The following is a 25,571-nucleotide window of genomic DNA, read 5'->3' on the forward strand; positions in this document are numbered from 1 at the left end:
AAATTAGCTGGGCGTGGTGGCGGGCGCCTGTAGTCCCAGCTACTCGGAGAGGCTGAGGCAGGAGAATGGCGTGAACCCGGGAGGCAGAGCTTGCAGTGAGCTGAGATCGCGCCACTACACTCCAGCCTGGGCGACAGAGCGAGACTCCGTCTCAAAAAACAAAAAACAAAACAAAACAAAAAACAACAACAACAAAAAATGCTTTTCAAATTAGGTATATGAAAGTGACAAACTATGTGAACTCTTTTAAAAATTTACCAGTACATTTGGTACAATCAGAATTATGCAAACCATAAATGGAAGTTATATATATTAATGCATGTTTGTGAAAGGTTTAATTTGTATTTGGAAAAATGGTGAAGTTTATTTATTATTGTCACCTATACTGATAGCACTCCACATTTAGTCACAGGAAATACATTTAGTTAGAAACATAACACTGTTAATGTTAGATAGACTTTAAATTTCTGTTATGTGGTTTTGAATTATTGTCAAAAATTGGAAATGTTGCATTTGATTTTCCCTTAAGTTTTATTTTTCTTTTTTGTTTATAAAATTATTTTAGAAAAATCCTGTGGAACAGTTACTTTTTGCTTATAAACTTCTTGACAGAGCAATCGGTGGAATAAATTTGAACTGCATGTTAACCTCTTTGCCAAATGGATCATCAGTGATTGACCACTGCTATGCCAAGGTAAGAATGGAAAAGTCTTAAATTAGATTGAAGTTTTACTTAACTGGGAAGAAGACTGGCCTTGAAAGTAGGTAAGTAAAGCATGACTTGTGGTGGCTTACCTCTCATAGGCCAGAAATATATTTCCCTCTTCTCAGAAGAGCTCTAGGAGAGTGAGGAGTCTTTGAATTTGTTAATGAAGAGGACACTGATGAGTTCTAAGGGCATATTTATTAGTGTTTAAGCTAACTGCAAAGGGCTGAGAAGTGAGCAGAATGTAATGGTTACAAATAAGATGATGATAACTTGAGTGATAATAGTATACAGCTATTTTTGTGTGTTTTGATAACCATATTTCTTTTTATTTCAACTATGTTGGACCAAAGCATACCCACCATATAGATGGAGATACTTACAAACCACTTGCCTCAAATAGTTTCATGATGGATTTGCATCTTGAACTAATTCATGCTCAGCATCGAATAGCTGTTGTGCTTCTGGACAAATTGCAAGGTAGTAGTCATTAAAGCAAGTAACCATTCTGAATCAATTTTAAGCCAGATTCCAGTACAGAGTCAATTTAATTTGAAAACTGTTCTTGTTGACTGAAGTTTTCAGATAAATTTCATTTGTTTCTACTTCCCCAATTAATATCAATAAAAACATAATTAAATCTATCCTTATTGCTTTACACTTTGCATATTGAATCAGTTGGTAAACTTCTTAAAAAGTTAATTATGTTTATTTGTGTTATAGTAAATTATTTTTGGTTAATTCAACCAAGCAAACATTTATTGAGTACCTACTAAAATCCAGTCATCGTATTAGGCTAGGTGCAAATAAGACAGTCTCTACTTTTGAGCTTCTAGATAAGTAAGCCAACCATATCAGTTGAGGTTGATACATTTTGTAATAGTGGTGGGCTCAGAGTATTATGGGCACACAGAAATATCTGTATCAAATAAGAAAGTCAGGGACGAGTTCCTAGAAGGGGCGTGTAAAGCATTCAAATCATATTGTATATAGAGCTAAATAAATTTATTCAAATGCTGGTTAATTTAAGAGTGAGCAGTGTAGACACACTGCTGATTAGTGCAGGAAGATGAAAAAAATATTTATACTGATAATTCTAGCCAATGCAAGAAGATAAGAAAAATAAAGATACAAGGATTGGAAAAGAAGAAACAAAACTGTTCTTTCCAGATTATATGACTGTCTACCTAGAAAATGCAAAAGAATCTATCAGTATATACAAAATAATAATATATAATACATAATATATAATATGTAATATATAATATGTAATTATATTTCTATACAACAGCAACAAGCAGTTAGCAAATATAATAAAAAGACATCATTTTTATATCAAAAAAACCTGTAAGGTACCAAGGGATTCAATCTAACCAAAGAGCTACAAGTATGCAAAAAATTGTAAGACTTTACTGAAAAATGTTAAAGAACTATATAAATGAAGGTAGATTGTGTTTATTGATAAGAAGACCAAATAATCAGAAAGATTATTCTGATTTCAGTTTTATTCAAATAGATCTATAGACTCAATGTAATTTCAGTAAAAATTCCAGTAGGATTTTTTTGGGTAGACCTTTACAATCTTTTTAAAAAATGTAGGTAGAAGACATAAGTAGCTAAGACATTCCTGAAGGAAAAAAAAAAATCAGGTGAGTGTAGGGGATCTCGCTCTAACATAAGTCAAGATTTATTTCAAAGTGCTAGAATACCTCATATTCATTGGATAAATGGACATCCATACGGATAAAACCAAATTACATTTCTTACCTTCCCATACCCAAAAATATCTTCCAGATGCACCAAAGAGTTAAATGTACAAAAAAAATCTTAAAAACTTTTAGAAGATATGGTAGAATATATTTCTAAGCTTGAAGTAGGGAAGATCTTCTTAAACAAGATTCAAAAAGTGCTGATCCTAAAAGAAAAAAATGAATACATTTGGCTGCATTAATATAAATAAATTCTCATCATTAAAAGAATTTTAAAGATAAGGAAAGCAAAAAAAAAAACCAACAAAACCCCAAAACCACACCACACCTAGGAGAAATATTTGCAATTTATATTTTTCTTTTTTTTCCCAAATTAAACGCTTTTATTTTTCCCTTCCAAGTCCCCTATACATTTTTCACAATTGTATTAGTTTGCCATTATTGCTGTAACAAATTACTACAAACTTGAGTGCATTAAAACAACACAAATATGTTATCTTACAGTTCTGGAGGTCAGAAACCTGAACTGCATCTCATTGAGCCAAAATCAAGGTGTCACATGCACATGTATGTTCACTGCAGCACTATTCACAATAGCAAAGACATGGAATTAACCTAAATTCCCATCAATAGTAAACTGGATAAAGAAAACGTGGTAAATACACACTATAGAACACTATGCAGCCATAAAAAGGAACGAGGTCATGTCCTTTGCAGGAACATGGATGGAGCTGGAGGCTGTTATCCTGAGCAAACTAATGTAGGGATAGAAAACCAAATACTGCATGTTGTCACTTATAAGTGAGAGATAAATGATAAGAACACATGGACACATAGAGGGGAACAATAGACACTGGGGCCTTTCTGAGGCTGGAGGGTGGGATGAGGGAGAAGTTCTGGAAAAATAACTAATGGTACTAGGCTTAATACCTGGGTAACAAAATAATCTGTATAACAAACTCCCATGACATCAGTTTACCTATGCAACAAACCTACACATGTACCCCTGAACTTAAAGCGAAAGTTAAATAATAATAAAATCAAGGTGTCAACTGAGCTGTATTCCTTTCTGGAGGCTCTGGGGGAGAACCTGTTTCCTTGTCTTTTCCAGCTTCTAGAGGCTACCTGCATTTTTTGGCTCATGACCACCTTCTATCTTCAAAGGCAACGATGACCAATTGAATCTTCCCTCTCATGCCATCTCTTTGTCTAGTGACAATTTACTAACGATTAGCATGAACTACGTACAGAAATTCCAAAACATCAATAATAAGACAAATAATAAGACAATAAGCAAAAGAAACAAGGAGAACTTCATAGAAAAGGAAGCAGTTATGGCCAATATAATTATTTTGTAAAGTTAAACATTAATCTAAATTATGACCCAGCAATGTCACTCATAAGTACATACCCTGTAAAATTTCTTGAACATGTACACCAACTACAGATGGAAGGATGCTTGTAGAAGCAGTGTTCATAATAGCAAAAAACTGGGAACAACCCAAGTGTCCATTAATAGAGAATTGATAAAGAAACTGTGATATATTCACTTAAGGGAGTATCACATGGCAATGAAAATGACCAACGTGGATGAATTCTAGAAACAATTTTTGTTTTAAAACAGTAAGTTTTAAAAGACTACATTCAGTGTGATGGGAGGATGGGGTCAGAAAAAAATAAAATGAAAGACTACATTCAGTAGGATATTTTAAATCAAGCTCAAAAATGAAACCATGGGATTCTTAATGCTTATTATATATTATATATAATAAGTAACATAATAATTGATAAAACTGTGTATTAAAAAGTGACCTGCATATACGTAAATTTATCATATAAGGAAAACTATAGTTATCAGATATGCAGGTAGTCCATAAAGTCTGGAAACATAAACATATGTCCTTTGAAGACATTATGTATAACTCATCTGCATTTCCAGATTTTATTGATACTCTCTATCTATAAAATTAAAAAGAATGACCTTGAGTTTAGGACAGTGGTTCCTTTGTGGAAGTGGCAGGGAGATGGCGTAGGAAGGAAAAGCATATAGGTAGATGTAAGTTACTGCTAATGTTCCAGTTCTGGTGCTGGGTGGTGGTTAACATGTGTTCATTATATTAATGTGATTTAAAACATACATACATGATAAATATATTTTTGTATTTATAAAATAAAATATTCAAAGATAATTTAAAAATCAAAAATTTTCCCAGGTTGACAAAAGAATTAACATTCAACATCATACTGGAAGTCCTAGCTAGAGCAATCAGACAAGAGAAAGAAAGAAAGGGCATCCACATTGGAAAGTCAGATTATTCTTGTTTGCAGATGATAACTATCTTATATTTGGAAAACCCTAAAGATTCCACAAAAAACTATTAGAATTGATAAACAAATTAAAGTTGCAGGATACAACTTTACTGGAGGAATCACATTACCTGACTTCAAATTATACTACAGAGCTATAGTAACCAAAGCAGCATGATACTGGCATAAAAACAGACACATAGACCAATAGAACAAAATAGAGAACCCAGAAACAAATTCACACACCTACAGTGAACTCATTTTGACAAACATACACTGGAGAAAAGACAGTCTTTTCAATAAATGATGCTAGGAAAACTGGATATTCATATGCAAAAGAATGAAAATAGACCCCTCTCTCTCTTGCCATATACAAAAATCAAATCAAAATAGATTAAAGACTTAAATCTAAGACCTCAAACTATAAAACTGCTACAAGATACCATTGGGGAAAATGTCCAGGACATTGGTCTGGGCAAAAATTTCTTGAGCAATACCCTTTAAGAACAGGCAACCAAAGTAAAATGGACAAATAGGATCATATCAAGTTAAAAAGCTTCTGCACAGCAAAGGATACAATCAACGAAGTAAGGCTGGGCACTGTGGCTCATGCTGGTAATCCCAGCACTCTGGGAGTCAGAGGCAGGTGGATCACTTGAGGTCAGGAGTTCGAGATCAGCCTGGCCAACATGGTGAAACCCAGTCTCTACTAAAAATACAAAAATCAGCCGAGTGTGGTGGTGCATGCCTGTAATCCCAGCTACTTGGGAGGCTGAGGCAGGAGAATGGCTTGAACCTGGGAGGCAGAGGTTGCAGTGAGCCAGTATCACGCCACTGCACTCTAGCCTGGCGAGGCTCCATCTCAAAAAAAAATTTAATTATACATTTAAAAATAACTAGAAGAGTATACTTGAATTGTTTGTAATACAAGGGATAAACGCTTGAAGGGATGGATACCCCATTTTCCATGATGTGATTATGCATTGCATATCTGTATCAAAACACCTCATGTACCCCATAAATATATACACCTACTATGTACCCATAAAAGTTAAAAATTAAAAAGTTAACTGTGGTAAACTGTTCCCTCCAACTTTTTATGTAACAATTTTTGAGCCTTCCAAAAGTTGAAAGAATAGTGTAGTGACCGTCCACATAACCTTCACCTAAATCCACCAATCGACCATTTTGCCACATTTACTGTCTTTCTCTTTACAGGCACATATAAATACATATATTTATACATCTATGTATATACATCTATAGATGTGTATACCTATTATATCAATATCATATTATGTATGTGTAGAGATATATGCATATACATACACGTATCCATAGGCTGAGAAGTTGCAGACATTATGATATATTTTACCCCAAAAACTGTAGCATTTATCACCTAATAACAGGACATTCTCTCAAATAACCATAATACCATTATCACTCTGAAGAAAGGTAACACTGAAATAATAATATTATTGAATATACAGTCAATTATTTTTTAGCATTCAATTGATCATTTATTTACTTTTATGTAATGTGATTTTGGTGTCTTGTCTAAGAACTCCTTAGCTAACCCCAGATCATGAAGATTTTCTTACGTTTTCTTCTAAATGTTTTATAGTTTTACATTTTTAATTGGTATATAATAATTGTACATATTTATGGGGTACATGCAATATTTTAACACATGCATACAATGTACAAAACTCAACCCAGGGTAATTAGGATATTCATCATCTCAAACATTTATCAGTTATTTGTGTTGAGAACATCTCAAATCTTCTAGCTATTTTGCAATGTATAATAAATTATTGTTAACTATAGCCACCCTATTGTCCTATTGAACACTAGAACTTTTTTCTTCTATCTAACAATATGTTTGTAGTCATTAACCAATCTCTGGTTATCCCCCCACCCCCAATCCCTTCCTAGCCTCTGTTAATCATCATTCGACTCTCTACCTCCATGAGGTAAACCTTTTTTTTTTAGCTCTCACATGTGTCTGAGAACATGCTCTATTATGCATCTAATTTTCAAATTGCCATAATTGTTCCCAAATATCCTTTTTGGGGAAAGTGGATTTTATTTATAATGATCTAAGAAGTAATCAAAAATCACTTACTGCATTTGGCTGTCATATTCTTCTTTAATGTAGAATAACTCCTCCAACTTTTTTTTCTTTCATAACATTGATATTTTTGAAGACATGTTCCACAATCTGATCTTTCCTAGTAGTTTCCTCATGATCATGCAGGTGATGCTGTTTATATTCCATTGTATCACATTAGATTGCACACATTGGCCATTTGTTTTATTATTGGCGAGGCAAAGTGCTATCGTTTTATTAAGCTGATGTCTGCCAGATCTCTGCATTGTAATTGTCCCTCTCCCCTTTGTAGTGAAAAAGTAATTGGTGCTGTTGGTGATGTAGGAATGAATATCCTGTTCCCCAACAGACTTTCACCCAATGTTCTTACTCTCCATTGGTGATCCTTCCTGAATTATTACAGTGGTTGTATGTGATGATTTTCTAATTGAATTATTCCTTCTAGATTTATTTGGTAACATTCTTTTGTAAACAAGAGCTGTCCCCACTTTGCCTCTTTTAATTTTTTGAGGAACACTATGGATCAGATTCCTTTTTTACTAATCTTTTAAAGTCACTTTCCATCATTGTTCTTTGTGATGTCAAAGTCATAAATTTTGCCAGTGGGAGGGAGGCCCTTCATACTGGATCCTGTGTTCCTTTGGTATGTCCCTGATATGGTTTGGCTGTGTCCCCACCCAAATCTCATCTTGAATTCCCACATGTTGTGGGAGGGACCCAGTTGGAGGTAATTGAATAATGGGGGCAAGTCTTTCCCATGCTGTTCTTATGATAGTGAATAAGTCTCACAAGATCTGATGGTTTTATAAGAGGAGTTCCCCTCCACAAGTTCTCTCTCTGCCTACTGCCATCCATGTGAGATGTGACTTGTTCCTCTTTGCCTTCTGCCAAGATTGTGAGGCTTCATTAGCCACATGGAACTGTAAGTCCATTAAACCCCTTTTTCTGTATAAATTACCCAGTCTCAGGTATGTCTGTCAGCAGCGTGAAAACAGACTAATACAGTCCCCATTATTCTTTGAGATATTTTTGCTTTCTGCCCAACAAAATATTCTTGACCTATCTTTTGCTTTCTCTACCCCCAGATCTGGAATAAGCTATTTTTCCAATGATATTTGGTACCTTTTGGTAGGAAATGGTATTTAGAAACCAAGATCTGTAAGCTAAGAGTGCTCATTGCTATTGGGATGTCAGTGGCTCCTTTTAGTAGGTAGAGCTAAGAAATACACACACACACACACACACACACATACATATGTATATATATTTAAATCACAAGTTCTTTTTTTTTTTTTTTTTTTTTTTGAGATGGAGTCTCACTCTGTCACCAAGGCTGGAGTGGTGTGATCATCCAGTGGTGCGATCTCAGCTCACTGCAACCTTGGCCTCCTGGGTTCAAGCAATTCTCCTGTCTTAGTTTCCCAAGTAGCTGGGGCTACAGGCATGTGCCAACGTGCCTGGCTAATTTTTGTACTCTTAGTGGAGATAGGGTTTCACCATGTTGGCCAGGCTGGTTTTGAACTCCTGACCTCAAGTGATCTGCCTGCCTTGGCCTCCCAAAGTGCTGCGATTACAGGTGTGAGCCACTGCACCTGACCACAAGTTCTTTTTGATATCTCCAATTCCAACACTAAAGGGTTTATCCTCACCTTCTCCATTTTTGTATTTTCCTTCTCCCATATTGAGCATTCTGGTTCCTAACAACATCAATGTAATTACTCATTTGTTTTATCCTGGCAGATTAACAAAGTACTTTCAAAATTATTAAACCAATACCACTATTAAAAACCTACTAAGTAAATTAAGGATTTCTTTGTGGTTCATTTTGTCTCCAGAAAATGTCATACATCAGAGAACTGTGTCCAAATTTACTTGAATTCTATTTTTTAATTTTTTTTCAATTTGATATATACTTGTGACCCTTTTTTTGTATTTGCATTCTTTTTTTTTTTTTTTTTTTTAGACAGTTTCACTCTGTCACCCAGGCTGGAGTGTAGTGACAGGATTTCAGCTCACTGGAACCTCTGCCTCCGAGGTTCAAGTGATTCTCTTGCTTCAGCCTCTCAAGTAGCTGGGACTACAGGCATGTGCCACCACACCTGGCTAATTTTTGTATTTTTTTTTAGTAGAGATGGGTTTTCGCCATGTTGGCCAGGCTGGTCTTGGAAGTCCTGACCTCAAACTATCTGCCCGCCTTGGCTTCCCAAAGTGCTGGGATTACAGGTGTGAGCCACTATGCCCTGCCTGTATTCTGTTTATATAAAATTTCCTTTTTTCCCCATCCTTTTATTTTTTTATACTCTTCATCTTTTTACATTTTATTTTAAACATTTACATAGTTTTAAAAACTACTTCTCCTATGACCTGCTGGGTGTAGAGGGAAGCAAGTAATAATTAAAATATCTCTTTGTCATCATGTATTAACTGAAAATTTGATAAAGTTTTTTCTAATACATAAATGAATTACTTAGCATAATAACCTTGAATGTGTTTTGGGCTGAAAATATTTGGTTCAGAAATACGTTTCAAAATGTAAATAGAATTTTTGTGTCAGGTTTTAAGAAACTACATGATTCTCATGTAGTAACTGTATTATTTCCTTTAGTGGAGGATTAGAGTATTTTTTAACTCATGGAGTTCCTAGTACCTCGTCCTCTAATTGTCATCCATAAATCTTTGAAGACCAAATGAGTTTTGATCACAGACCACTTAAAGATATTGATGCAAGACTTGAGTTTAAATATAAACGGAATTAGTTATTATTTCCTTGCAATATCTCTGGGTTTCCTTGATTTTTTTCTTGGCTTTATTGAATTGCCATCCTAGCACAGCTGATCACGTTGTTCCCCTACCTTGTCTTTCTTTAGCATGCTGTTGCCAGACTAATGTTCCCTACATTAGCATTCTTATTCAGTAATGGTTGCCTGTTGATGACCATGACATAAATATGATGCATCTGTATCTGGCATTCAGAATTTTTTTGCAGTCTCATCCTTCTTATCTCCAACGATTATAATCAGGAAAGCGTAATTAGCATTTATAATATCCTTGGTATTGAGAGAATGATGCACTATTTTCTGCTCTGCATTGCTATCTCCATGCAGATGTTTCCTTACCCTTTGCCACTGCAGATGCCTTCTATTCTTTAATGGTGTATGTTAACATCTTTTCATGAATCAATTACCATCACATGGTGGCTCATGTGCATTAGCACAAATAATTAAAACTCAGTAAAAGGGGTTTATTGTAAGGTTACTATAGCTACCCTCGCATACCTCTAAGGACCAAAATATTACCAGGTCTCTTAAGGACCAGACCTGAAAATCAAGAATCAGTGCTACAGTTTCCATCTCCCTGGGCTAGTATAGCTGTATCCCTTTTTCCCCTCATCCACATTCCTGTCTTTACTGAACCACCATTATGGTCAGTCCCAATTGTATACCAGTATCAACAACTGGCAAGTTCATGTTTTAGTTCAAAATCTTGAGAGAGGCTCTGATTTCATCACCCACAGCTGGAAGAGAGTGGAGGTCTTCGTGTGATACCCAGAGCTCTTAAAGGGACCTTGGATGAAACAGTTTTTCTGGAAGGGGTGTTGAGGACAGAGTTTGACAGCTTATTGGTATTGGTATCAGGACTTGCCATCTGTACTTTTGTGAAAAGGTAAAGTCAACAGAAGTAGGTTGGATTCTATCAATCCTCAGGATGATTTTATTCAAGATGAGATAGAAAATCAAATATTTTTATAATTTGGAATTTCTTCTGTCCTGAGGTATACTGTGGCAAATAAAAGAGGATTTGATAAAACTGCATTGTAGTAAATTTATATGAATTTTTATCAATGAAAAAAAGATGACATGATAGAGGAAGCAGTAGCTTTATGAATAGTTACTCCTTAGTATTTAAAAAATATTTCCTGTCTTGGATACATACTTGTTATGACAGTTGTCTTCTTCTTCAGTTTTGCAGACTCCAACTGTTAGCAAAGATATTTCTACCAAGGGCCCGGAAAAGTTAAAACAATCTGGAAGCACTGATTGTTTTACAGGTAATTAAAATTGGGATAACTGGTATTTCCAAAAAATTTGGAAGATAGTTTTTAATCTCACCTTTTTGGTAAAATGTTTGTTTATTTTTATAGAATTAAATATGATGAATAAAATAAAGAAGAATACATTATCCAAAGCAATTTACTTAATGCAGAAAGCTCTTTTAGTATTCGAGAAAGATGCAACTTCTACATCTTCTTGGGAACTTTTGATGGTAACAGCATTTCATTTCTTCTTTTAATCCTGACACAAAATTTCTGTTAAAATGAATGATTCATTTCCTTTATTAAAAATAATATGTTGCCCTTAACATTTAATTATGAACTTTCAGATTCACTGTGTATAATTCATCCTGACCAGCAGAACTAATTTGTACCTCCAGTTCTGAATTCTGAAATGAGAGATTCTCTTTTTATCAGAACTTCATGCAATCTACATGAGAAGCCAAATAAAATCAGAAGGACTCAAAATGAGGGAAATTATAGAATTGGAGTGACACTTTACCAGCTTAATGTATTCTTTACAATGGAATTAAAATTCTTAAAGTCTATTGGCTGAGGTACCTTCTCCCCTTGTTGATATTTTTAATCAGGTCTCACTCTGGCCTGGAAATTCTTCTGCCTTCTTGCTAATTCATTATATGTTGATTTTATGTGTTTATTTTTTGAGACAGGGTCTCACTCTGTCAACTAGGCTGGAATGCAGTGGCGCAGTCCTAGATCACTGCAGCTTTGAACTCCTGGGTTTAAATGGTCCTACCACCTCAGCCTTCCGGTGGGTGGGACTACAGACGTGCCACCATGCCAGAGTGTCAGACCCTTGCTGTGATGGCATTGGCTGAGTGAATGACGTATGGAGATGTAGAGAATAATGCTATGTCTTGGCTGATAAGAGAAGGAAAAAAGTAGGTCAAAGCTAGGAGGGGGATATGGAGCTAAAGGGGTTTAATAGAGAAAATTTAGCATAATAGTATGCTAAAAATGAAGAGCCAGAACACAGAGAAATTGATGATAATAAGAGGGAGAGGTTAATACACAAAGCCAAGGCCTATAGAGGATGATTTTTGAAAGCACAGATAAAGGGATTCATCTTCAATGATGGGTGGGCTGCAGGGCAGACACCTCATCTTTTGATACAGAAGAGAAGGAGGAACAGACAGATGTAGATAAGAAAAGTTTGTTGGTGTGAAGGCAGAGAGTTGAGTTGATGCCTTTTGATATGCTTTGACTGTGTCCCTACCCAAATCTCATCTTAAATTGTAGTTCCCATAATCCCTATGTGTTGTGGGAGGGACCAGGTGGAGATAATTGAATCATGGGGGAGGTTTCCTCCATCCTGTTCTCATGAAAGTAAGTTAGTTCTCATGAGATCTGATAGTTTAATAAAAGGCTTGCCCCTTCACTGGGCACTCATCCTTCTCTCTCCTGCTGACGTGTGAAGAAGGATGTGTTTGTTTCCTCTTCTGCCATGATTGTAAGTTTCCCAAGGCCAAAAGAGACTGTGTCTCTTTTAAATCTCTTTTCTTTATAAATTACCCAGTCTCGGGTATGTCTTTATTAGCAGTGTGAGAACAAACTAATACACCTTCTTACTCTATCAAATACAGTGGGAGGCAAGGATATCTGCCATCAATGGAGCATGAGGGTGGAAAATTGAACTGGGAAAGTAAAGATAATGTGGAGAGTGGGGAGGAAGGGATGAGGGAGTTGACTCCAAGTAAAGGGACTGGCCAGCATCACCAAGTTCTAGCTGAAGTTGGAGACCATGAATTTTTAGACATCTTGATCTGCATGGTGGCATGACATTATCCTGATGTGGTGTTCTTAATGACAACAGAATATTTGTGACAGCAGACATTTGTGGAGGATTAGGTTTTTTTTAAAAAAATGAAGGTATGAGTTAAAAGTTTATGGCTTTAAAAACGTGGATACAGATTGAGTAGGGAGGGAAGGCATGAAGGCATTTAAAGACTTGGTGTCTATGGAAATATCAAGAGACTGGACATCTTTATGAGGTCAGGTCAAGGACCAGAAAATGAGGGTCTGAGGGAGCTAGAAGGATAGGTGTTTGAGGTTAGAAAGTAGAATACTGAAATTCAAGATTTCTGGTATGTAGCACTTACTTGTTATCTGCAATCTTTTCATCTATCTAACAAATAATTTTGATCCATTTCACAATTATGTATTGGAAGTTCACTATGTGCCTGGTAGTATGCCAAGTATAGAAGAGGGGAATCTTTTATTTATTCAATACATATTGATTGATTTGCCTTCTTTTTGTGGTTCTGCCTTTGTGGTCCCTGGATTTATTCATATAAAAATCCAGTCTGTGGAAACATAGACAAGTCAATATGTGCTTTAATTGCAAGAGGGCTAGGGAAAATTAACAGGGGAGTACCTAACTCAATAGTGGGGAATGTTTAAGGAAACATCCAGGAGAGATCATGTGAAGTTGAATGCTGAAAGACAGATGGCTTGAAATTGAATACTGAAATGATACTGAGAGCCAGAGAAACAGGAGAGCAAACAGTAGAAAAGACATTCCAGGCAGAGAGAACAAATGTGCCAAGGTCCCAAGGCTAGAAATGTCATTAGAGTGCTTGTAGTTCTACAGGTCATTCTGTGAGACAGAAGCTTAGATGCAATAAGGGTAGGAGTGGGGTGGAGGAGACGATAGTAGCACAGGAGACCAGAGAGGAGTAAAGATGTGTTCATAAGAAGCATTTTTCACCAAGCTAAGAATTTTGGATGGACAGATGCTATCAATGTTCAAGGTGAGGAAGTCTGTCCTGGGAGTATTAGGGAAGAGCCTGGTTAAATTTGAATTTCCAGAATTTGAATGAGGAATTTGGATGGTAGTGTTGGGTAGTCTGAGATCACAAGGCCAAGTGGTGTCTGGTCTTTGTTGGAAGACTTCTGTGGTGTGTTCAGATCCATTTTCTCAGCTGATGCTTCCATGGCTGTTTGCTATTGTCTAGTGCTTGGAGGACATTGGTACTTCATTCCTATTTTTATGGCAAATAAACCTTATCTTTCTTTTAGAAATATTGGTCTTACTACTAATCTTGGGTCTTCTTAGAGCCTGAAGAGAGGTTTCCTCTTGTTTTATGATGACTGAATCTGGTCTTTGTACTGCTGTAGTGTGCCGGTTCCCCTGTATGTGTCTGCCTCCCGCCACTGAGACCAGGGAACATACTGGGACCGAGATACCTGGATGTCTCAAGTTTCCAGTGTGGGCAGGAACATCATCTTTGGCCACCTATGCTCCTCAGTGGTAGTTTTTATCCAAGTGTTAAGGCTTAATGATCAATCCCTAGGGTACTCTCTTAAACAACGATGTTATGGCTCAAACATTTGGACCAGAACAAATGAAGAAGCTCAGGGGTACTGGAAGTTCTAAGGAATTTTGGCTTTAATATTTCCTGAATTTATGTCTTGATGTCTCCTAAATACCAGTCTATTAACTATGTTAGCAGTAATTGGATTTAATTATTTTTCCTATTTTGTAGCATTTCAAGTCAAATCAGTTCTATTTGCTTTTTTTTTAGGGAGGGAAGAATATACACGGACAATTTTTTTTTCAGAGATGTCAGCTCTTTTTTTGTTTTCTTTTTTAAAAAATTTAAAATTTACAAAATTTCTTCTGTTTTTTAAAAAGTGAAACTACTGTAATTCCAGAAAAAATTATGCGTATAATGTCCTATTAGGATAGACTCTTGAGATGCATTAAGAGGCTCTATTTTTTATGAGGAGCCCTCTAAAGAATTTTCACCAACAAGGAACATGTTCAATATTTATTTAGAAGTCTTGAAATCTTCTATAGCTACGTCTGCTCCTCAGTGGTAGTTTTTATCTAAGTGTTAAGGCTTAATGATCAGTCCTCAGGGTACTCTCCTAAACAATGATGTTATGGCTCAAATAATTGCCAAACTTTCTTTTTTAAAGAAGACAAATACATTTATTTCCCTTGGCAATCATTCTCAAATGGGGTGCGTTACAGAATGTTTTACAATATCATGATCTTGTAATAAAATTATCCCCAAATCAGTAATTGATGTGTCACCTGATATCATAAAAAGGTTTGAAAAGCCTGAGTCTCTTTAGAACTCTTAAATAATTCATATCCTGTCTCTGTTTTTCAGAAATTTTCTGATTCTGTGGATCTGGATAATCTAATCAGGTGTCTGTTTTATTTCTAATCAATTAAGATGGACCAATTTATTCCCACAAATGAGGGACAAACCTTTGATAATAACTCATTAACTTTCCAAGTGAGACGACTGGCTTTTTTTAAAAATTATGGGGATTCATTTTTCCATTTTCTTATCTTGGTTATCTGACCTCTGGAAGTCCATTTTGGCTTTTTATATATTATTCCATAGGATTATATTAAGGGATTGCATACTGGATGTCCTTGATCTTCTACTTCTGGTCAAATATAGTATTCATTATGTGGCTTATGTCATTGCTCTTAGTCCACTAACAGAACATTCAGTGTCTTTGCAGATGTTAATTTCTCATAGAAAGAGGCAGAAATGCTCCTCCATCCAAGTGTTGGCGGTTTCGAGGATGCTGTTGTTTTCTGTACAGCATCCATTTCCCCTTCCAAACTCATCTTTTGAGGATTTCCTTTTCCATATCAGATGTAATCAGGTGGGACTGGTCCTCAAGAGGAAGACTAGTGATGCCAGCTGGGCCAGTTGACTACTCCTTCCAGTCTTGAGTAGAGGGATACAAAGACTAAAAGACCTTAGTTTTGTACACCCTAACATAGAAAATTATTGCTTAGGAAAATAAGTTTGTCTTCTCTAAGGAAATGTTGGCAATTTATTCATCCTCATAGCTGTATTCTGATTATACCATTATAACTGTGTTTTGTAGACCCTCCTTCCTCTCTGGGACTACTTTTGTCCAGGCCAGGTTTTCCAGTTGTTTCTCTTGCAAAGAAACCCAATTGTTTCATCTAGTTTTCTTCTAGTACTATTTGTAGGAACCTAAACAAATCTGTAGTTGAGATGATCTCAACAATTCCAAATTCCACTCTAAGCAAAGGAGCATTATGGTTTAGCAGGTTATTGTTTATAATCAACACAGAATCTAATTTATGGTACCATTTTGGACCAGAACTAATGAAGAAACTCAGGGGTATTAGCAGTTCTAATAACCCCTGGCTTTAATACTTCCTGAATTTATGTCTTGATATCCCCTAAATACCAGTCTATTAATTATATTAGCAATAGTTGGATTTAATTATTTTTCCTATTTTGTAGCATTTCAAGTCAAATCAATTCTATCTGATTTTTTTAGGGGGAAGAATATACATGGGCTTTTAAAAATTTATTTTTATTTTTATTTATTTATGAGACAGGGTCTTGCTCTGTCAGCCTGGCTGCAGTGCAGTGGTGTGTATGGCTCACTGCAGCCTTGACCGCCTGGGTTCAGCCATTCTCCCACCTCAGCCTGCCGAGTAGCTAGAACCACAGGCCCATGCTACCATGCCTGGCTGTTTGTATTTTTTTGTAGAGATGCGGTTTTGTCATGTTGCCTAGCATGGTCTCGAAATCCTGGGTTCAAGCGGTCCGCTTTCCTCAGTCTCCCAAACTGCTGGGACTATAGGCATGAGCCACTGTGCCCAGCCTCAGCTCTTTGTAATTGTGTGCTAAGTCTTTTTTTTTTTTTTTTTTAAATCAACGAGCCAACTTCTAATTCTGACCCCTCCTCTTATGAGGCCGTGTTTTGACTCCCAGGCTTCAAACTGCTAACAGAATATTTAGCATATCTACATTTTGGATTTTTTTTTCTCTTTTAAATGATTTAAGGGTATTGCATAGGAAACTTTATCCAGGTTGCCTTTCCAAACTTCTTTTAACTTAGTTTTTTATTAAGACAAGATAGCATAGTGTTTAGGAGTATAAGGATCTTGGATTAGAGTTCTGGTTCTACCACTGATTAGCTGTATGACCTGTCAAGTTATTTATGCTCTCTTAAGATTCAATTTCTTCATCTGTGAAACAGGGATTCTTGGGAAGATTCAATGCAATGATGCATGTAAAATGCTTAGTGTTTGGAACAGAGTAAGCAGTCAATAAATGTTAACCATTATTATTATTATTACTCTGCTTTTCATTCAGTTTTGTCATATCAGAACTATTGTTATTTCTCTTTCACTTTAAGCACTCTGAGACATTCTGTTTGAACTACTTTTTGGTGCTTTAGATATATTTTCCGCCATCAGACTACACATTTCTTTCTGTATTTTCTCTTAGATTTATCTTATTACTTGTATATTTTATTCTAAGCAATATTCCTTCTCAGGATTCTTGGATATGACTTAATTTACTTTTCATCTTTTTCTGCAATGTACATTATAATGTTGAGAACCCCGAATATACCTCAGGGAGGTCTACCAGATACGTAGGAAATATGGCACTTTATCATTCCAGTCCTGTGATAGTTGTTTACATATGTCTTAGTCACACCCTCAAGATTGCATTGCATCTTTCCATTAGTGTTTTGCTGCACTGTGGGCGTCAAGCCTGTGTCAAATGTATTTAACATCAATCTGTCCTCATAAGCATTGAGTAACTTCTGAAGAGAGGCAGGTTTCATTTTCTCTAAGGGAAACTATACGCAGAGAAATTTACATTCAGACAAAAATACTTAGGACTTCAATACTGTGGTTTTGGTGGCACATTGCAGTGGAAACTACCATTGAAAGAACACCTTAGAGCTTATTCTTATTGTGAGTTAGTGGGCAATTCCCTTTCCATTGAGATTCCTTGGCTGAGTCGCCATGGTAGGTAAAGGCTTATTTCTTTTTTCAAAGTTACTGAACCTTTCTAATTTGCTAGGCACTGTGGTAGATAGTGCAAGATGTGAGGATATAGTTATTTTTCATTATTGATATGTCATGGGAAGTCTACTTCTTGACCTCTGATTAGAGAATGGTTTGTCTAGGTTTTGCAATTGTAATATTTTGGTATTCTAGAACATTGCTATTATAGACAGCATTCAGGTCCATATCGATAACACTTTCTCATGACCAAGTAGTGTTGGTTTAATGGGAATTTTTCCTTCTTGATTTTTTTTTGGGATTTTCTGATGTTACTTCCCTTTTTCTAGTTGAAGAACCCCCTTAAAAAGCCCCAGGCACTTTCTCATAAACAAAATCATATTAGCAGCTCAATGAATTGGCTCCCTTAAATTAGGATTCTAGTTTTTAACTAGCATTAGGGTTTGCCTTGAATTCTGTTATGGAATTTATCTGATTTACCTAAATCAAGGGCTTTGTTATAAACTTTTCTTTTGTTACCATTCACTCAAAACTTTAATACTTCTGTTAATCTGTTTCAAATTGGGCCATGGGATCTGAGTTAGGGGTCTAAAGTTAAAATTGATCAAGAGCCAATCAGAACATTTTAAATATGCCATCTTAAAAGACACTATAATAAAGATTACCCTTCTCTTTCATAATTTTGTGTGTCTTATATTCCAAACACATTGATTGAACTTAAAGAGATAAACAAAGCACTGTCCTTCCTGCCAAGACCAATGTTTAGAGGATGTGGACAGTCAAGTACAGAGGTAACATATTATGTAATACCTGCTAAAATAAAGATACTATGTAATGAAGGAAATGGCTTATTTAAATACATGGGCTATCTTGGAAGATGTCAGAGGAGGTGATATTTGTGTGGATCTTAAAGCAGAGAAGAGGACGTGAGATGCTCCAGAAAGAATGAAATGCATGGGCAATTCCGAGGCGTGAAATAACAGCATTTTAGGGAATGAGTGATTTTTTTTTATGGTTTCAGAGGTTAGGTTGAACAGAGAGGTAGTTATGAGAGAGGGAAAGAGTAAAAAAGGGGCATAAGGCTAGAAAATGTAGTCATGATCAGAATGAAAAGGGCTTTGGAAAAGTTTGCACTTTATCTGGCAAGTATTAGAGGAGCCATTGAAGGACTAGAAGACTGGAGGTTGAAGAGACTAGAAAGAGACTGGGAGAAAGGCAGGAGGGAAAAGGAGATTTACTCACCTAAATCTGTGGTTCCCACTTCTTGCTGTACTTTGGAATTATCCTTGGTGTTTGTAAATAATACAGATGTTCAAGCTCTACTCCTGGAGATTTCTATTTTGGGGTAGAAATGGACCATTCTGATTTTTAAATAAACTCCATAGGTGATACTGATCAACAGCCCAGTTGAGAAATGTCTATGTTATAGCCATGGCAGAACACAGAAAGTTTTTTACCTCGGCTGGATTCATTGATGTGCGGAAAGAAGATGCAAGAATTAAGTCAGAAGGTGCTAGTGTTCAGCTGGTTCACTGAATCAGGAATTACCAAGGCAAATTTTGAGATCAAATTTGGAGCCCAGAGAGGCTGGCTGGTCAGTGGAGATGGGGGTCAAAGGCAGTCTGCTTGAATATAAGGGCCAGTGGGCCAGTGCTGCTGGTATATTTTACAGGCTCCAAACATAATCCCGAGGAAGGATATGTCTCCAAATTTCCAAGGGAAGTGGGGGCATTGGTCTCCTTTCCTTGTGTTGCATAATTTTTCCTTAGGCTGATTTTGTCTGTTCTTATGTAACCTGAAATATCTTGGTCTCTACAGCCTGTGATGCGAATGAAGATGCATTAGTGTTTAATGTTCAAAATATAATAGTGTTTTATCTCCTTCCCTCAAAGTTTTTCCACAGCTACCTGGGGAAATCCGCTTACCTTTTCTGTCTCTGGCCTCTTCCTCATCAAGGCTGTCATCTTTTGTTGCCCTTAAAGGGAGTCCTGTTCTGTGGTACATTCGTCCCCTCAGGGAGCCAAAGCTGCTCTGTTGTCTGTGGAAGAGGGTGAAAAGGGAATGAGCCTCTGCCCAGCCCTGTGCTGATTGTGTGCTCTGGGCCTAACTGGCTCTTTTACGGCCTTTTATGACATTGCTCCCTCACCGTCTAGCCCTGACCCTTTTGTCCATCCATTTGTTATAATTTTTAAGAATTAGTTTGGTTGAATGAAAAAGTAGAGGCAATGGAGGAGACAGATGTCATCCTATCTCCTTGATTCATTCATTCAGTGATTCAAACAGTTACACTGATACCTCTTATATGTATATAAATTAGCTTTTAGGTCTAAATACGGAAGGACTGGTATGCAGGCTCTAGAAACATGGTTACCATGTAACACATCCCTTCCCATACAAAGGAATGATTGTCTTTGAAGATGCCTAAGATTCTTGACCTGCATATGCAGAAACATTTCTCAAGGCCTCCTGACACCGAACAAGTGGAATTAAAAAACTATTCATCATCACGGATACATTTTAATCATGATGAATGATTTTAGACCTTAACGTCAACCATTTCCAATAAAAAATAAAAATGAGAAGTTAATTCTGATCTCAATTTCGACCAGCCTTCATTATTTTAGAAAAAATATATGATGCTATAGTTTTATAATCTCTGCTCCTACAGGGAGCTGGTTTCCTCACTCAGCTTTAAATATGACTCCAACGCATACTCAGATCCTATCTCCAGTTTTTTACCTTCCCTTTTGAGCTTGAGGCTCAGGTTTCCAAATGGAAACTTCAACCTCAACATGTCTTCTGTAGGAGAAACAGCACAGGTTTTTTTCTGTCAGAATGAAATACATTTGAAATTTGGTAGACAGACATATTGTCTTTTCATTTCCAGGATCTCTTCTCTTATGTTTGTTGAATTTAGTAGAACTTCCAGAATAAAATGGAATAGTGGCATTCTTTCTGGCTTTTATTGATAATTCTATTAGTGCTTCACTCTTAGCACTAAGAGTGCTATTTTGTGCTAGTAATATTTTGGTTATTAGCTAAAATTAATATTTTTAAATAATGCTAAAAAGAGCTTTTCTAATTTATTGACTTTAAAAAAATCTGTAATGAATGTTAAAAAATGTTTGAAATGTCTTTTTGGCCATTGAGCACTATGATCATGTTTTTTCTCATTTAATTTATGGATATATTAAATTATATTTATATACTTCCTAATGTTAAACTGTCCTTGCATTCCTGGGAAAAAGACAATATTATTACAGTTCATTATTTTGTTAGTATATTGTTAGAGTAAATGTATTAGTATTTTATGTATTTTATTTAAGGTGTTTTGCATTTGTATTTGTGAAATGACTGGTCTGTGTTTTTATGTGTAGTCGTTTTTCAAATGGTTATCAAAGTTAATATAGTTTTATAACATTATTTGAGAGGATATCTGTTTTTCTCTGTATTTGGAAACATTTAAAATGGCGTAGGAATGATCAGTTCCTTGAGATTTAAAATATTTTGTTTATGAACTCATTTGAGCCTGACACTTTTATATGAAACAATTTTTGGATAACATTTCCAGTTTCTTTGAACATTATTATTTCTGTGTTTAGGTTCCTGCTTTTTGAGTCTGTTTGCCGATTTTGTATTTTCATCCTTAATGACTAATGACATTGAACATCTTTTCATGTGCTTATTGGCTATTTGTGTCTTTTCTGGAGAAATGTGTATTCAAATTCTTTGCCCATATTTAAAAGGAGTTATTTGCCTTTTTATTATTGAGTTATAACAATTCTCAGTTATAACAGTGCATGTAAGTGCCGAATACAAGTCTTTTATCAGATACATGATTTGAAAACATTTTCTCCCATTCTGTAGGCTGTCTTTTAACTTTCTTAATGGTATCCTTTGAAACACAAACGTTTTTGATTTTGATGAAGTCCACCTTATCTACTTTTTCCTTTGTCAGTGTGCTTTTGGTGTTCCAGAACACTTTAAGTGAAAGAGTAATAATAATAATAAAAGTTCTGATATGGCAAAACAGAATGTTCCAGAGTGCTTAAAATGAAAGAAAGAGGAGGAGGAGTAGTAATCATAATCATAATCATAATCAATGTCTAACATTTATTGACTGCTTTCTCTGTTCCAAACACTAAGCATTTTAAATGCATCATTGCATTGAATCTTCCAAACACCATTGTGTAACTCAAGGTCACAAAGATTTGGTCATATATTTTCTTCTAAGAGTTTTATAATCTTAGCTCTTACATCTGAATGCATATTTCATTTTAAGTTAATATTTATCTGTGGTGTGAAGTAGGAGTTGAACTTTATTCTTTTGCATGTAATGTTCAATTGTCCCAGCACCATTTATTGAAAAGATTATTCTTTCTTTATCAACACTTTAATTTTAATCTTTACATGGGTTTTTACTTAGAGCTCAGTTAGGGAGTCTTTGCCTTTTAATTTAAAAGGAATTGTAACCCATTTACATGCATTATTATTATTGCTTATGTATTTAGCCCTACTTTTGAAATGTTATTTAGGTCTGATTTTTATATTTCTCTTTTGTTTTATGTGTTATCTCTATGCATATAACCTTTTTAAAAAGTGGTTGCCTTTCCATCAACTTCACAGAATATGGTTTTTCTATTTTATTTCTTCTTGCTGATAAAAAGAAACTCTCAATAATATTTATTTCATAAACCACATATACCAATATTCTTATTGTTTGAGAGTCACACTTCAGCTGAATTAGGGTAGGTGTGTAATTCATCAGCATAAATGCAGATGATTGTGGTATGAACCTTTTAGGGAAAATGAAATATGATGGTAGATATTCAGAAGGTTCAATTTAAAAATGTAATATCTCATATTCATGTATGATAATAATGATAAACATATAAGATATATAAATATAATGCCATTGGTGATCATGATTAACCTTATTTAGTAGGCATCTTTTACTTTTGCAAAATCATTAAATAGTTGAAATATATATGTATATATTTGAGCCTCTGAGGCTTGAAAAACTGCATATAAAAATATAACATTGTTTAACATCACTAGAATTCTATAAACATAAATAGAATTCAAGCTCTTGGCATATATTTTTCTATTTTCATATTTCATTATAGGAAGCATATTCCTTAATTCAGAGGATGGAAGCTGAACAAAATGCCCTATATTCCTATCAGAAATATTTGGAAAGTTCAAAAAGAAAGAAAAGCAGAGTCCCTCCTCCACCTATCCTGCTGTCTCGAACTCATTGTTCTGTGACACTCAAACCTGCTCCATTTACTTCAGAGGTTAAGGTATGGTGTCCAGTAAAATTTTTGCCTCATGCAAAGCAACATAAGTACTTTTATAAGTACCGTGATTTATACTTTGATTGCTTTTAGGAACTGAATAGCCTTATTCATAAGCACTGAACACTGGATTAATATTCCAATGTCTTATCTATACTTAGTTTCTCCATGACATGTTGCCCCTTATGCTGTTATATTTATGATATGCTCTGTATTGCATTGCTATACCCAAATATATTGTTAGGAGAAACAGTAGAGAAGCACCTCCTTGTAAGTATCCTTGTCACCATGACACACTATATGCTGACATCCTCGTGTGCTCAAGATGGAAGTCTCACTTGAAGTGGAATCAGACATTTGAAAAGGGTGAAGTTACTTCAGAGTCAGTGATGGTATGAGGCAGCAGAGTGTGTAAAATTTAGGGGTGATGAGTCTAGAGGTTCTGCCCGAAGTCCTTCCAAGTAACTGTAGATTCTTTCAACACAAACAAAGGACAACTCCAACCATATTATAAACCATACATCTTTGTGTGTTTATTGGAAGGTGAGCTTTTTCTCCCATCCCTGATGCCTCAGAACTTGGCCTATATGTGACTAAAACTTGAGATTCAGTTTCTTCACAAGAATTTGGTTCTACCTAATTTATATTTTACAAACTACACTTTCCTCTTTGGGATGATCAACAACATGCTCTTTGATGTTACATAAAAATAAAGTTTTATCTTTGTTTCTCTTTAGGATGTTCTGCTTGAAGTTATGTCAACTTGGTATAGTAGAGAGAACACAGGCTTTGGAGTCAGACAGATTTAGGTTTATAATTCTAGCTCCAACCTTTCCTGGAAGTCTGACCTTAGGAAAGCTAAATACATTTCCTGAGGGTTTTTTTTTTTTTTTTTTTCATTTGGATAGTGTGTTTACTGTGAAAATTAAATGAGATAATGTATTATATTCTTGGCATATTAACTGATATCTTTCCACTTCTTGTATTAAATGTAAGTAGTAAAGCTTACTCAAAACAAGTAATGGGCTAAGCGCGATGGCTCAGGCCTGTAATCCCAGTACTTTGGGAGGCTGAGGCAGGCAGATTACCTGAGGTCAGGGGTTTGAGACCATCCTGGCCAACATGGTAAAACCCTGTCTCTACTAAAAATACAAAAAATTAGCTGGGCATTGTGGCAGGCACCTGTAATCCCAGCTATTCAGGAGGCTGAGGCAGGAGAATCGCTTGAACCTGGGAGATGGAGGTTGCAGTGAGCTGAGATCACACCACCACATTCCAGCCTGGGAGACAGAGCGAAATACCATCTAAAAAAAGAACAAAAAATAATGAAGTGATAGACTGTGATTACATTATTTGGTGGTATTTTTTGTGGATTCTGTCCAATGCACATTTATTGAGTGTCTGTAATCTGTCAAGCTCTGTGCGAGGTAATTGAGGTATAAAGACAAATATGGATTAAATGTATTTACATACTTTGAGGAGCTTCAGGAATGGCAAGTGGACATCAGTGAGAACTGATGACAACCTTCATAGTGCTTTATAATTGTGAGAGGAGGGGAATAGAAGTGACATTCATCTTATCCTAACTGTGCTATGATAGATGCATTACTGCTGTTGATACTGGTTTTAAAGTTAAACTTCGGATTTTTGGAATCTGTTTAAGAATAGCGCTTCACTAATTTTGGAAAATTAGTACAGAACTAAGACCACGTGCTTTACTAAGAGTTTTTGTTTGCTTTTGTTCAAATATTTGGGTTTCTTTAACCAAAATCGTATTCTTTATGTACTTCGATTTAATGATTAGTTTATTTCATTTTATGATTCTTAGAAATAGGAAGATATAAGAGTCTCATATTTGGCCTGTAGTTTTAGGACTCATCAATCAGGACATTATAGGAAGTTTATGTGTATTATGTACATTTAGAGAGTTCCAGGAAATTATCACCATCTGTTACCTTCTCATCAGCACTAGATGGTGCTATGGGCTTAAATAAGTTTTCTGGGTTGAGGCTTCGGCCATCTTTTGTTTTCTCAAAATCTCTTGTTGAGGCATTCATTTCATTAAAATCTACTTTTGTAGTTGAAAATGCTAATGTTATTTATACTACGTATAAACTGTTCTAAAGTTAGTACTGATTTGTTCATGATGTCTCTACCCTTATGTAGATTCTAATTACACATTGTTTCTTAGATTTACATAAACTAATATGTCTTCATCTGTGGAACAAAATAAAAATATAAAGCCTGCTTGTAAAAATGCTTTTAGAGAGAATTTTACCCTCCAAATTCTGGTTTATATAATAGAACTTGGAGAAATAATGATATAAATCATAGAACATAGTCTTTCTGCCTTTTTTCTTCTTTGAAAAATAGTATCTTTTTGCATGGGAAATCAAAGGAAGTTAGTTTTGCATTTTTTTTTTTTTTCTGAGATTCATCTGATTTTTTTTTCTACGCTACTCTTCAGCTTCAGGTTCCTTCTGTGTTCTCTTTGTCCTGTTCTGCCTTTGACTAGTGCTTTTTAATCAGTTGTGCATATCACAATCACATGAGAAATATTCTTTGGAAAGACAAAGATTTGGAAACTTGCATCAGAAATTC

General features: G+C 35.5%; 1 protein-coding gene across 2 annotated transcripts in view; it reads left to right on the forward strand.

Moving 5' to 3' along the window:
* Positions 1-25,571, forward strand: part of CFAP54 (cilia and flagella associated protein 54) — a 386,261-nt gene that overhangs the window by 66,025 nt on the left and 294,665 nt on the right. For both annotated transcript variants that reach the window (XM_055237476.1, XM_055237478.1), the window contains exons 16-20: positions 566-694; positions 1,060-1,186; positions 10,794-10,880; positions 10,974-11,095; positions 22,800-22,976. In XM_055237476.1, coding sequence (XP_055093451.1) covers positions 566-694; positions 1,060-1,186; positions 10,794-10,880; positions 10,974-11,095; positions 22,800-22,976 — 642 coding nt within the window. The remainder of the gene's footprint in view (positions 1-565; positions 695-1,059; positions 1,187-10,793; positions 10,881-10,973; positions 11,096-22,799; positions 22,977-25,571) is intronic.

Source organism: Symphalangus syndactylus, chromosome 13 (genome assembly GCF_028878055.3).
Source record: "Symphalangus syndactylus isolate Jambi chromosome 13, NHGRI_mSymSyn1-v2.1_pri, whole genome shotgun sequence".
NCBI classification, from domain to species: Eukaryota; Metazoa; Chordata; class Mammalia; order Primates; family Hylobatidae; genus Symphalangus; species Symphalangus syndactylus.